A 12,555-nucleotide genomic window follows, 5' to 3' on the forward strand; every position below is an offset into this window, starting at 1 on the left:
AAACTCCACAAAGGAGTTCCAAAATTATTTTTCCTACAGATCTCTTTTCTTCCCTATATACTGCTATTTCTTTATCATGGTAAACCACCTCTGAACACCGCTTACCATGAAAACCTTATTCATAGGGTCTCCGTAAGTCGGGATCGACTTCAAGGCAATCCATTTCCATTTTTCTACTTTAACATAATGACTCCGCTCCCCTAGACTGTGCGTTTATTTTGAACTATATTCTTCTTTTCTCCCCCTATCTCAGAGACTTCCCAATATTTACAGTGTATCCCTTTGGCATCCTTATTCATACTTCTTGAAACAAGGCAGAGTTTTTGCAGCTTTTCCTGTTGGGAAATTCCTTTTATACAAAGTGGACCACTGTTGTCTATACGCTCTGAGCAATGCTAAGGAAGGGGGAAGAGGAAGCCACAGCAAATACAAAAATCCCTCAGGTCTACCACTTGTCTGAAAACAACCTTCTGTTTTTGCTCCATATGAAAATTGCACTAGAGATCAACTCTCACTTTCCTTAATGCTTCCTCTCTAATATACTGTGAAAGCTATCTCTGTTGAGGCTTTGTAGTAAACAGCAAAGCCAAATGCAAGCCGCCCATTAACAAAAACCAAAACAAAACCCCATTAAGTATACTGCTTACAGCTCATTCCTCCTGTATACTGAATACAACCACAGAAACAAGGAACAACATTGTGCATGTATCTTATGGCACCTAGCCTACAAAAGCTGATGTCACAATATAAAGACTAGTGTATATACAACATTTCCGATCATGGAATATCCCAGCCACATCCCTCTCCTGTGCAAATTTTCAGCCTGCTTGCATTCCTTTCTACCCTGGACCATGCTTTATTCTGGTACCAAAAGCCTACTTAGTACTAATTACAGTTAAGACCAATGACAGTGTAACACCTAGCTGGTGCAGACCACTGAGGGGGGGCAGTATTGGGGAAAAAATAGGAAGTATGAACTTTAATAGGAGAAGAAAAGGAACAGATATCCATGTAGCCCACTCCTTAATCATGTTTAAAGGGATCAGGAGTGGTATGCGTGTACTATTTTCATGAGAATGAAATATGCAAATATTAAATAGTGCTTTATGTTATGTTATAGTTTATTTCTATGCCGCCTTTTGGCCAAAAGGCCCTCAAGGCGGCTCACAAAAAATAAACACAAATACAAAATACACATCAGAAAACAATACAGTGTACAAAAAAATAAATAACAAAATATTAACATTGTTAAAAAAGCATTGTGCATGAGAAAGAAATCAGTATTGCGTGATCTCTACAATCCGGACCAGCAGGACACAGCTGGCTTCCCCGGCAATCCCGAAGTTGCCTGGGTGAGGGTGAGGGGAACAGCAATAACTGTACTCTGTAATTTTGTGTTATGCCACTGCCTCACGGCAGTAATTTGTTTTATGACACCCCCCAAGCCAGTCATTTAGTAACTGGTGCCCTTAGCATTTTCTCAAAATTCAAAATGTGCCCGCTGGTCCAAAAAGGTTGGGGACCCCTGGACTAAGCTTTCAGCTAGCTATAAGAAAAACATGTATTTTGAAATTATCTTGCACAAAAACAAATTATTAGTGCAAGGACTTTTATTCATAATAGTTCTCAACTTTCAACTGCTACCCTCCTTGGGAACAGATGTACAACCACATCTGTAGGAACAGCCAACTCCTAGCCCCCTACTGCTAGTATTTGACAACTGCTGTAATCCAATTAAGTTGAAAATTGGTACACTGTGCATTGTTTGGTTTGAAACTATGTTTAAAAGCCTGCTCATTATATTGTAGGATTGGGCCCTTGTATACTACAAGGACCATTTACCTTGAAAGAAAACAGAACTAAAAGAAACACCAAGAAAGGGGGAAGGGAACTTTGTCCTGTTGCATTTGGGGGAGAAAACCCCCCAATAAGTAGACAGCTGAGAAAGCCTCCATATGGATATTCTCAGACACTACATCCTTGAAACAGAAAATCAGCACCTATAAAGAAAGTGTCAGTGTGCTGTGCATGTTTATTTTTCTCTTATGACCAAAGTAAGATACTAGTGTTTTACTTCTTTACTATGCTATTGCATACTTAGTGCATTTTTTTAATGCAAGGATAGGCATTACACAGATTGTGGGACAATAATGGAAACTTGATTCATTTGGACAGCATGTGGGATTTTGGTGAAAATCCTTTAAAATTAACTCCTAAAAAAGTCTTGAAAGTACTGGCATGCAACTTTTCATACTGAAGGCAACCCATTTCAGAAGAATGGGATAGATAAAATATACCATACTTCTAGTTCTAGTATGGTTTGGCATCCACTGTGTTCATTTGAAAGGAACTAATGGATGCTTCGTACATTACAGAAAACAACTGGACCCCATGTTTCCACAACTAGTTGGTCATATCTTCTCTTTCTATATAGTATTTTTCTAAGTGTCACGCTACCCGTAATGCTTCTGCTCAGCCACGTGCCTACGCAGAAGCATTCACAAGTTGCATGACACTGCTAGGCAAGGTGAGGGGGGCCGTGAGGTGCCTGGCTGCAGTGGCAGCAGAGGCGTGTGAGGTGTGTGGTTGCAGCAGCAGCACACGAGTGAGAAGGGTGGAGGATGCAGCTACAGGGGTGCATGAGGTGCCCGTCTGTGGAGATGGCAGCAGCAGCATGAGTGAGAGGGGCGGAGGATGTGACTGCAGAGGTGCCCGAGGTGCCCAGTTGTGCTGGCAGAGGCAGCGGTGGTGTGCGAGCAAAAAGGGCGGAGGTGCATGAGGTGTCTCACTGCGGCAGCAGCAGCAGACCATGAGAGTGAGGAGATGGAAGGGGGAGGTGCACAAGGTGCCCAGTGATGGCTGTGTTAGCTGGGCCTGGCACTTGGTCAGTCAGTGGGTAGGTTAAAGAGCGAGGCCTGTGGGTGGGGGGAGCTGGAGCACTGGCTGGTGCCCTGTAGGGGAGTGCTGGTGACCCATATGCAGGGAGGAAGGGGGAGCGCTGGTGACAGTAGATGGGGTAGGTGAACAAAGCAAGCAGGGGCAGAGGAGAGGTTTAGCAAAACTTAAGATATCCAGCAAGATTACCAACAGGTTGTGTGAATGCCAGCATTTGCTCTTTTAAGAATTCAACCCCAATGGTAATTCTCACTCTTTTACCAAAGATGTATGTTACTCTATTTACTGAGCATACAACTCTTCTCAAGAAGAAAATTCACTTTATAAGCTTGCCAATAGTTAAAACAACATAGCTTCAGTTATCTATATTCCGGTAACCTCTAGCTTAGATTACTACAATGTGTTATGTGAGGATGCCTTTGAAAACAGTCCAGAAACTATAGCTAGTACAAAACTCTGGGACCGGAAGGTCTGAACATATTGCACTGATTCTGGTATGACTGTACTGGCTACTGATCAGTTTCTGGGCTCAATTGAAAGTGCAGTTTAGGACCCCAATCTCTCAATGACGGCCTGTCCCCACATGAACGTGCCCAGTGCCATCATTGTCAGTTTTTTGGTGCCAGGCTTTTATTTACCCAGGTTTTTGGTAGTTAAATTAGCCTCTACTGTGGTGCTCGTTTTTTAATGGGGTGGGTTAGTTGTTGTCCTTATTGCATTGTTGAATCAGCATTTTTAGGAATTTTGTATGGTATGTAATTTAAAATTTGCCTTTGAATTGATTTACACATTTGTATTTTATTTTGTTAAATTGCTTTGAGACATTTCTCTTTTGTATAAAGCAACTAATAAACGTAATAAATAGAATTGTTATGCATAAGGCAGCATCTCATTGTCCCTTCCAGCATGTGCCTGTACAAATACTGTTAGACTTTTTTTGAGGAACTGTGCCAGGCTATAGCACAAGAACAGTAGTAATTAAAACTTTGCATAAACTCCATTGCTAGGAAGGTAATTTCCTTAAAAATGCAGATAGTGGCTGGGGAGCAGGGGTGGGGTAAGAGAGAACAGTTCCATCTCAAAACACAAACACTGCAGAAACTGCAAAAATGTTAAGAGTATCATACAAAGCAGTGGGCACACATAGTAGCATAATTGCTATGTAGCACTTGGTTTCTTTAAGAAAATTGTCATTTTACAGTTACAGATATACTACAGCCTTACTGAACAAGCATCTTAATTTGACCTTAGAATGCTCCAGAGATGTATCTGGATCAAAAATGAATCATGGGCTGTTAATTTGTCCAGTTCCAAATGCTCAGCAAAGCCACACACAAACACCACACACGTTTGTTAAAAAATTTAAAAGGATGCACTTAAAAGCAGGTCCAAAATATCCAGACAACAAAGCTCTACAGTTGGAAATGCATTCACCTAAAATATTCCCCAGATTTGATTACAGCTCTAGATGGCAGGTCAAGCTTACATTTGTTAGACAGAAATTGAATAAATTCCTCCTCTCCCTTCTCCCTTAAATCACAATTTTAATAAGCAATGCAGAATTAAACATGCAGAATGGACACATTCATTTTATTCAAGAAGTCAACACATGCTGCCCCTTTTTATTAAAAAAGGATGATCACCTACTTCTTCTCCCAGTAAATGTGGTTAACAAAGGAATTATACAAAAGCTGTAAGATCCCACTACCAGCAAGGTCAATAAGGTAACATCATAGTGGCTTCTTGAATCTGCCGGTGGTGTTAGGGTAGAATTGGTGAAAATATGAGGAGAAAAGTCAGTTTCTGTACAACTGCGAAGTCCTCCTGGTATAGTCATTTAAAATGATCAAAGCAAGCTCAAAGCCCGAAAGATTGCAGCCATGTTAATTCACCCTCTCATATTCCCCACGCTTGCTCTTAGTGAATTAGAGTAGAAAAAATTGTAAGCTTCAAAGCAGGAGACAAAACAGATTAAGCCAACTAGCAAATCAGGCTAAAAGAGTCATCAATTGGATATTTAATCTGAAAAGGAGACCACTACATTTCTTTGTTATGAAGCAAAGACCTTTCCTTTGTTAGGAGCGAGAATAAAAATGAACAGAGCATTTACAACCTCCTGAGGTGATCCAGGGACCGTAGTAAAACGGCACAGCCAAACACACACACACACAACCAACATGGCTGTCAGTGCAGAGCCAATCTGTTTGTAGGAGAGATCAATGCTGCAAAAATTTAAATGTTTTTAAAACAATACTGCACAGGGAAGCTTTCTTTAAAATGCAGGGGGAAGTATAGGAAAAAGGCAATAAACCTTTAAAGAAGCTGTGCTGCAGTCTGCCTCCTCAACTCAACAAGGTTTTAGCATAATCTCTCTTCCCTGTATAGCAAATTTGAGCTGCTTTAGTATGTGGCACAGTAGCTCCCCCCCGCCCCCCAAAAACCCCCTCACTATATTGTTTATTTTACCCAGTTCGATGCAGTATCAAAGCAGGCAACAGTTAGCTTTATCAAGGGGTTGTTTAGTATTAACTCCTTTTGTGCTTAAATCATGTGCTTGTAAGAATTGGTCTAAGCTTGTAAACCGCATCATATCTGAAAGCCAAAAAATTAGAGCACCTGCTGTAAGTAGTAAATTAGATATGATTTGTTTTGTACACAAAGTCTGTACACTACAATGAAAGCTAGTCTTAAACTATTAGCTATTTCCCTCTCTTGCATTGCTAGAGAGTGTCACCTACCCTGTGGAATACATACACATTTACAAACATCAGCGGCCCAAATAGCAAAATTATTTTCCATTTATTGTTTTCTACCTATTAGTTAGGATAACATTTCAAGGATAAGGACAGCCATGTCACTAGTGCCACAATTTAAGGCATAAGCCATTTGGGGTTTCATTCAACTAATCACTGAATAAAAAGAGACTGATTACAAAAATTACTTACAATTATTGCTGCAAGTGCTTTGGTCACTCTGAGTGCTGCTGACTGAAGAAATGCTAGTTTTCCGTACTCCTGGTCCTTTCAAGGGCACTTTTGATTTAGGAATCAATTTACCAGAAGTGGTCCAAGATCCTGGCAAGGCCTTCACAGAAGTAAGCCTCATTTTAGGAGAAAAAGTTTCTATTCCTGCCAGCATAAAAAAGGGGCGAGTCACTAATATGTTGCTACTTACATAAATAGTAATCTCTAAAACAATGAAAAAAAGTCTCTCTTTGTCTCATTATGTCATTAGTAGGTTGGGGAGACCTCCACATGTAAGAAAATTAATGGCATAGCAGAAGCTGAAACTGGTAAACCACCACACTTGCACACAGCTGACAGGTGCAATGCTGAAGAGTTGTTTGTGTTAAGAAGTTCCATAATAAGGGTATACACAATGGTTCCCAAACTTTTTTCCCCCATGGACTACTTGAAATTGCTCATGGTCTTAACAGAGTACTTAATTTTTCTGCCTGTTGTAAAAATTGTACTGCGCTGTGCTAGATGCTGTGTGATTTTTTTATTTTTTTTATTGCTTTCTTATATTGTATTTCATTGTTTTAACATTTGGTTTCCTTAAAATTTAAAATGTAATACAATAAAATACATTATAAGAAATAAAAGAAGCAATAAAATGATATTTATTTATTATTCGATTTATATCCCACCCTTCCTCCCAGCAGGAGCCCAGGGCTAAAAACACTTTAAAACATCATGAAAACAGACATTAAAATACATTAAAATAAAACATCTTTTAAAACATTTTTTAAAGCTTTCAAGACATCTTTAAAAAAAAGTTTAAAAACGTATTACAAAACAATTCCAACACAGATGCAGACTGGGATAAGGTCTCAACTTAGAAGGCTTGTTGAAAGACGAAGGTCTTCAAAAGGCACCGAAAAGATAACAGACATGGCACCTGTCTAATATTTAAGGGGAGGTAATTCCATGGGGTAGGGTACCGCCACACTAAAGGTTCATTTCCTATGTTGTACAGAACGGACCTCCTGATAAGATGATATCTGCAGGAGGCCCTCACCTGCAGAGCGCAGTGATCGACTGGGTATAGAGGAGATAAGATGGTCTTTCAGGTATCCTGGTCCTACGCTGTATAGTGCTTTGTACACCAAAACTAGAACCTTGAACTTGACCCGGTAGCAAATGGGCAGCCAGTGCAATTCTTTCAGCAGTGGGGTGACAAGACGGCAATACCCTGCCCCAGTGAGCAGTCTCACCAACCTCAAAGGCAGCCCCACATAGAGCACATTACAGTAATCCAGCCTAGAGGTTACCAGTGCGTGGACAACAGTGGTCAGGCTATCCCAGTACAGAAACGGCTACAGCTGTTTTACCAGCCGAAGCTGGTAAAAGCCACTCCTAGCCACTGAGGTCACCTGGGCCTCTGGCGACAAAGATGGATCCAGGACAACCCCCAGACTACGGACCTGCTCTTTCAGAGGGAGCGCAACCCCATCCAAAGTAGGCAACTGACCAACTATCTGAACTCAGGAACCACCAACCCACAGTGCCTCCGTCTTGCTAGGAATCAGACTCAGTTTATTGGCCCTCATCCAGCCCACCACCCAGTCCAGGCAGCAGTCCAGGGCTTGCACAGCCTCTCCCGATTCAGATGTTACAGTGAAACAGAGCTGGGTATCATCAGCATACTGCTAACACCTCACCCCAAATCTCCTGATGACCGCTCCCAAGGGCTTCATATAGATGTTTAACAGCATGGGAGACAAGATGGGACCCTGTGGCACTCCACAGCACAACTGCCAGGGGGCCGAAAGACAGTCAACCAATGCTATTCTCTGAAAACAATCTTGGAGATGGGATCAGAACCACTGTAAAACAGTGCCTCCAATACCCATCTCACCAAGTGGGCCCAGAAGGATACCATGGTCAATGGTATCAAAAGCCGCTGAGAGATCAAATAAGAGTAACAGGGTCACACTCCCCCTCTCCCTCTCCCAATAAAGGTCATCCATCAGGGCGACCAAGGCCTATTCAGTCCCGTAACCAGGCCTGAACCCAGACTGGAATGGGTCAAGATAATCTGTTTCATCCAAGGGTATTAGCAATTGCTGTGCCACAAGCCTCTAAATCACCTTCCCTAAAAAGGGGGTATTTGCGACTGGTCGGTAATTGTCACAGACCAATGGGTCCAGGGTGCGCTTTCTCAGGAGCTGTCATATCACCGCCTCTTCCAGGGCGGCTGGAACCACTCCCTTCCGCAATTATGCATTGACCACACCCGGGATTGGTGTGCACTGGACACCTCATTGGGGACTACAGTAGATGTGGATGGGGCATCAAGACTGCTACAGAGGCAAGTAACTTTACCCTCAAAGTGCCTTGAAAACAATTCACAGTGGGCCTCCGAAGGGTCTAAAACTCAATTTCCTGGAGTTGATGTCAACAGACCTCTGACAATACAGAAAAGCTCCACTGGACTGCTACTTGAGAATGTGATGGAGACAGAGAAGTGGGCCTTCTTCGCTGCCCTCACCGCCACACAATAGGCAGGGTTATGATGTTTTACTTGTGCCCCATCAGCCTCACAACACATCTTTAGCCACTTGTGCTCTACTTGTCGTCCAGCCTGTTTCACTGCCCTTAACTCACTGGTGTAGCAAGGTGCAAACTGGGCTCCACAATGCCAGAAAGGATGCTTGGGGGCAACTGTTTCAAGAGCCCGACACACCTCGCTGTTCCACAGCGTGACAAGGGCTTCACCCTGCTCTATCTACTGGGAACTCCCCCAGGGCATTCAGGAATCCTGTGGATTCCATTAGGTTTCCGGGGCGGACCATCTTAATCTGTCCACCACCCTTGCAGGGAAGGATTGGAGCCATAAATCTAAACTTTTCCAGGAAGTGGTCTGACCATTACAATGGGGTGACATCTACCCCCCCTTCCTCCATCTGGAGCAAAAACCAAGTCGAGGGTGTGCCTTGACCTATGCGTCAGGCACATGACAACTTGAGACAGCCCCATGGTCATCATGGAGGCCATTAGGTCCCAAGCTGGAACACTAGAGGCAGCCTCAGCATAGACATTGAAATCACCCAGGAGTATCATTCTGGGCTCCTCCAACACCACAGCCGAGATGGCCTTTGCCGGCTCAGTCAGAGAAGCTGCCTAGCAGCAGGGTGGATGATACACCAGGAGCAACCCTAGTTTCCTGTCTCCTTGGCCTGACACCAGGTGCAGCCCCTCACAGCCAGCTCCAAGACAGAGTGGCTTCCTGGTGACAGAGATGGAAGTTCTGTAGACTACAGCAACTCCTCCCCCCCCCCAATCCCTGCAGCCTGTGCTGGTGTTGCATCGAGTATGCAGGTGGGCAAAGCTGAGTCAGATCAAATCCTCCCAGCTCACCCACCCAGGTCTCGGTAACGCACACCAAATCGGCACCTTCATCCACAATCAAATAATGGATGAGTGTGGTCTTACTGTGTACCAATCTGGCATTAAACAACAACATCACACACAGGACAGTGGGCACAGCAGATGAGCAACGAGGAACCCATCCATGAGAGGAGTGGCAGCAAGGAACAAGGCGCAGATAGTCTTGCCCTCATCTTCTATAGTAATTCACCACCTCCCCATGGCTATACTTCCCTCTACCCATGATCACCGAAATTGGGGTGGCATCAGCCAGGCCCCTCCTTACTAAAACACCTCCTAAATACCTTATGTGAACACAACAAGAGCCCACCAACAAAATCTACCTGAAACAGTTATCCCAGTAGGCCTCTGCAAGAATTAGGAACAGGAAGACCCACTCAATATTTTTCACACAGGGCACATCTACTCCCCCTCTGTCTCACACCCAGGGAGGACCAGCCTTCTGCCAGTTACAGAGTCTCACTCTGAAGGCATCTGGCAACTTTCTCCTATCATTCAGTTCACTGCACAGGCTCTCACCCTGTGCAGGAACTACGTGAGTCACACACTCTCCCCACTACCCAATCTCCTCCAGATTGGTTAGAAAAACAAAAGAAATATAAGAGGGTAGCGCCCATGCCCTCGGGGCAACCCCCCTTGGTGTGGCCCCTTTAGTGGCAACCCCGCCGGCAGCAGACCCGCCACCCAAGGGCAGCTGGGCTTTTATGCCCCCTGACCCAGCCAGGAGCTGATGCAAGAGACTGCAAGATTAACTACAGCCTCTTTCTGGAGCCAGGATCAGGCAGGGGGTCCCAGTCTTTGCAGCACTTACCAGGGACTTCAATTAAAAATCAGAATCATTATTTAATGTGGACATGCCGTGGACCACCTGAAGGAAGTTTGGGAGCCCTTGGTGTACAATATAGGCAAAACCCAGTATTTATCACATTGTAGCCCATTCTCTCTGCAGGAAGCTCAGGATAACATGCATGGGTGGTCACATTTTATCCTTATAAATATCCTGTGAGAGAAGCTAGGAGATAAGTTAAATGACTGTATGGGGATCTGAATGTCAGTGAGCTTTTTAAGGAATAATCAGGGGCACTGAGTGAACTCAAAGGGGCACTTTTACCCATGTAAAAAGGCACTTTAAAAAACTTTCATAAAGATACACATTGCATAATAAAATACTAGAATGACTATTTTAACATTAAATGTAATTTAAAGAAATGCAGCTCTTACATTTAACAAAAACCTTCATTAGCTAGTATATCACTAGCTATGGGAACACTCCAATTTTTCTGAGTACTCTTTTGCTTTCTCTATCTGTATTCTTACCAGAGTTTACAGGCGATTTACACATGTCTCCCCTACCTTCTTAATAGCCTCAAATAATTTCAGCGATGGGATTAAAAAAAACCCTTCACATCAAGACTCATTCTTCGATAATAACCCTTTTCATTGCTTGCCTCTTTTATACAGCACTGCTGTTCTTTCTTCGGGTGGGGTAGAAGAGAGTGAAGTTTATCTTCATTTTCTTAATCAGGTATTCTCTACTTTGTTTCAGGAGTAACGCCCCTCTCTTAATTCCAAAACAGCTTTCTCTGGCACAATGGCAATAGCAAACTGAACAGTGACTGACAAAAGGCTTTGTTTGTTTAAAACATTTTGCACCAGCCTGTTCACATCAGTGTGAAAAGGGCTCTTGATGGGAGAGGAGTTTGAGTTCACTGAGAAGGGGCATAGGATGGGTCACATGGGCAGAGGATCAAAGGAATCTATGCTCTCACAGAATCACAGAATAGTAGAGTTGGAAGGGACCTATGAGGCCACTGAGTCCAACCCCCAGCACAATGCAGAAATCCAAATTAAAGCATATCCAACAAGTGGCTGTCCAGCTGCCTCTTGAATGCCTCCAGTGTTGAACAGTCCACCATCTCCCTAAGTAATCGGTTCCATTGTCGTACCGCTCTAACAGTTAGGAAGTTTTTTCTGATGTTTAGTCGAAATCTGACTTCCTGTAACGAGCCCATTATTCCATGTCCTGCACTCTGGGACAATTGACAAGAGGTCCTATCCCTTCTCTATGTGATAACCATTCAAGTACTTGAAGAGTGCTATCATATCTCCCCTCAGTCTTCTCTTCTCAAGGCTAAACATGTCCAGTTCTTTCAGTCTCTCCTCATAGGGCTTTGTTTCCAGTCCCCTAATCATCCTTGTTGCCCTCCTCTGAACCCGTTCCAGTTTGTCTACGTTCTTCTTAGAGTGTGGCGTTCAGAACTGGATGCAGTACTCAACATGAGGCCTAACCAGTGCCTAGTAGTATTTCATGCAATGTAGAAACTAAACTTCTGTTTACGCAGCCTAAAATAGCCTTTGCCTTATTTGTAGCCACATCACACTCTTGGCTCATATTCAACTTGTGATCAACAATTCCAATATCCTTCTTGCATGTAGTATTGCTGAGCCAAATATCCCCCATCATATAACTGTTCACTTTGTGGTTTTTCTCCAGGTGTAGAACTTTGTATTATCCCTGTTGAATTTCATTCTGTTGTTTTCAGTCCAATACTCCAGTCTATCAAGATCCCTTAGAAATTTGTTTCTGTCTTCCAGGGTATCAGCTATCCCTCCCAATTTTGTACCATCTGCAAATTTGATAAGCATTCCCTGCACCTCCTCATCCAAGGCATTAATAAAAATGTTGAAGAACCCAGGACTGAGCCCTGTGGTACCCTGCTCATTACCTTCTCCCAGTTTGAGAAGCAACTATAGATAAGCACTCTGAGTACAATTCTGTAGCCAACTCTGGATCCACCTGATAATTTTTCCATCCAGCCTACATTTAGCTAGCTCGCTAATCAGAATATTGTGGGGCACTTTGCCAGAAGCTTTGCTGTAGTCAAGATATATGTCCACAGCATTCCCACAGCCTACTAGGGAGATAAATGAGATAAGATTAGTCTGGCGGGATTTGTTCTTGATAAACCCATGTTGGCTTCTACTAATCATTGTTTTCAAGGTGTTTAGAGATTAACCTCTTTATAATTTGCTCCAGAATTTTCCCAAGGATCCATGTCAGGCTGACTGGTCTGTAATTCCCAGTTTCCTCCTTTTTGAAGATAGGGACAATGTTAGCCCTCCTCCAGTCATCTGGCACTTCACTCATCGTCCATGATTTTGCAAAGGTAATCGACAGTAGTTCTGAGAGTTCTTCAGCCAGTTCCTTCCATACTCTAGGATGCAGCTCATTGGCCCTGCAGTTTTTAACTTGGTTGAAGCAATTAGG

At 43.3% G+C, this 12,555-nt stretch overlaps 1 protein-coding gene across 5 annotated transcripts in view; it reads right to left on the reverse strand.

Annotated features, from left to right (window-relative positions):
- MTUS1 (microtubule associated scaffold protein 1) overlaps window positions 1–12,555 on the reverse strand; it is a 149,317-nt gene that overhangs the window by 88,456 nt on the left and 48,306 nt on the right. For 4 of the 5 annotated variants that reach the window (XM_061583528.1, XM_061583527.1, XM_061583525.1 and 1 more), the window contains one exon: window positions 5,841–6,023. The exons of the other annotated variant lie outside the window; for it this stretch is intronic. In XM_061583528.1, the coding sequence (XP_061439512.1) occupies window positions 5,841–6,023 (183 nt within the window). The remainder of the gene's footprint in view (window positions 1–5,840; window positions 6,024–12,555) is intronic. 5 annotated transcript variants of the gene reach the window in all.

Source organism: Rhineura floridana, chromosome 9 (genome assembly GCF_030035675.1).
Source record: "Rhineura floridana isolate rRhiFlo1 chromosome 9, rRhiFlo1.hap2, whole genome shotgun sequence".
Lineage (NCBI taxonomy): Eukaryota > Metazoa > Chordata > Lepidosauria > Squamata > Rhineuridae > Rhineura > Rhineura floridana.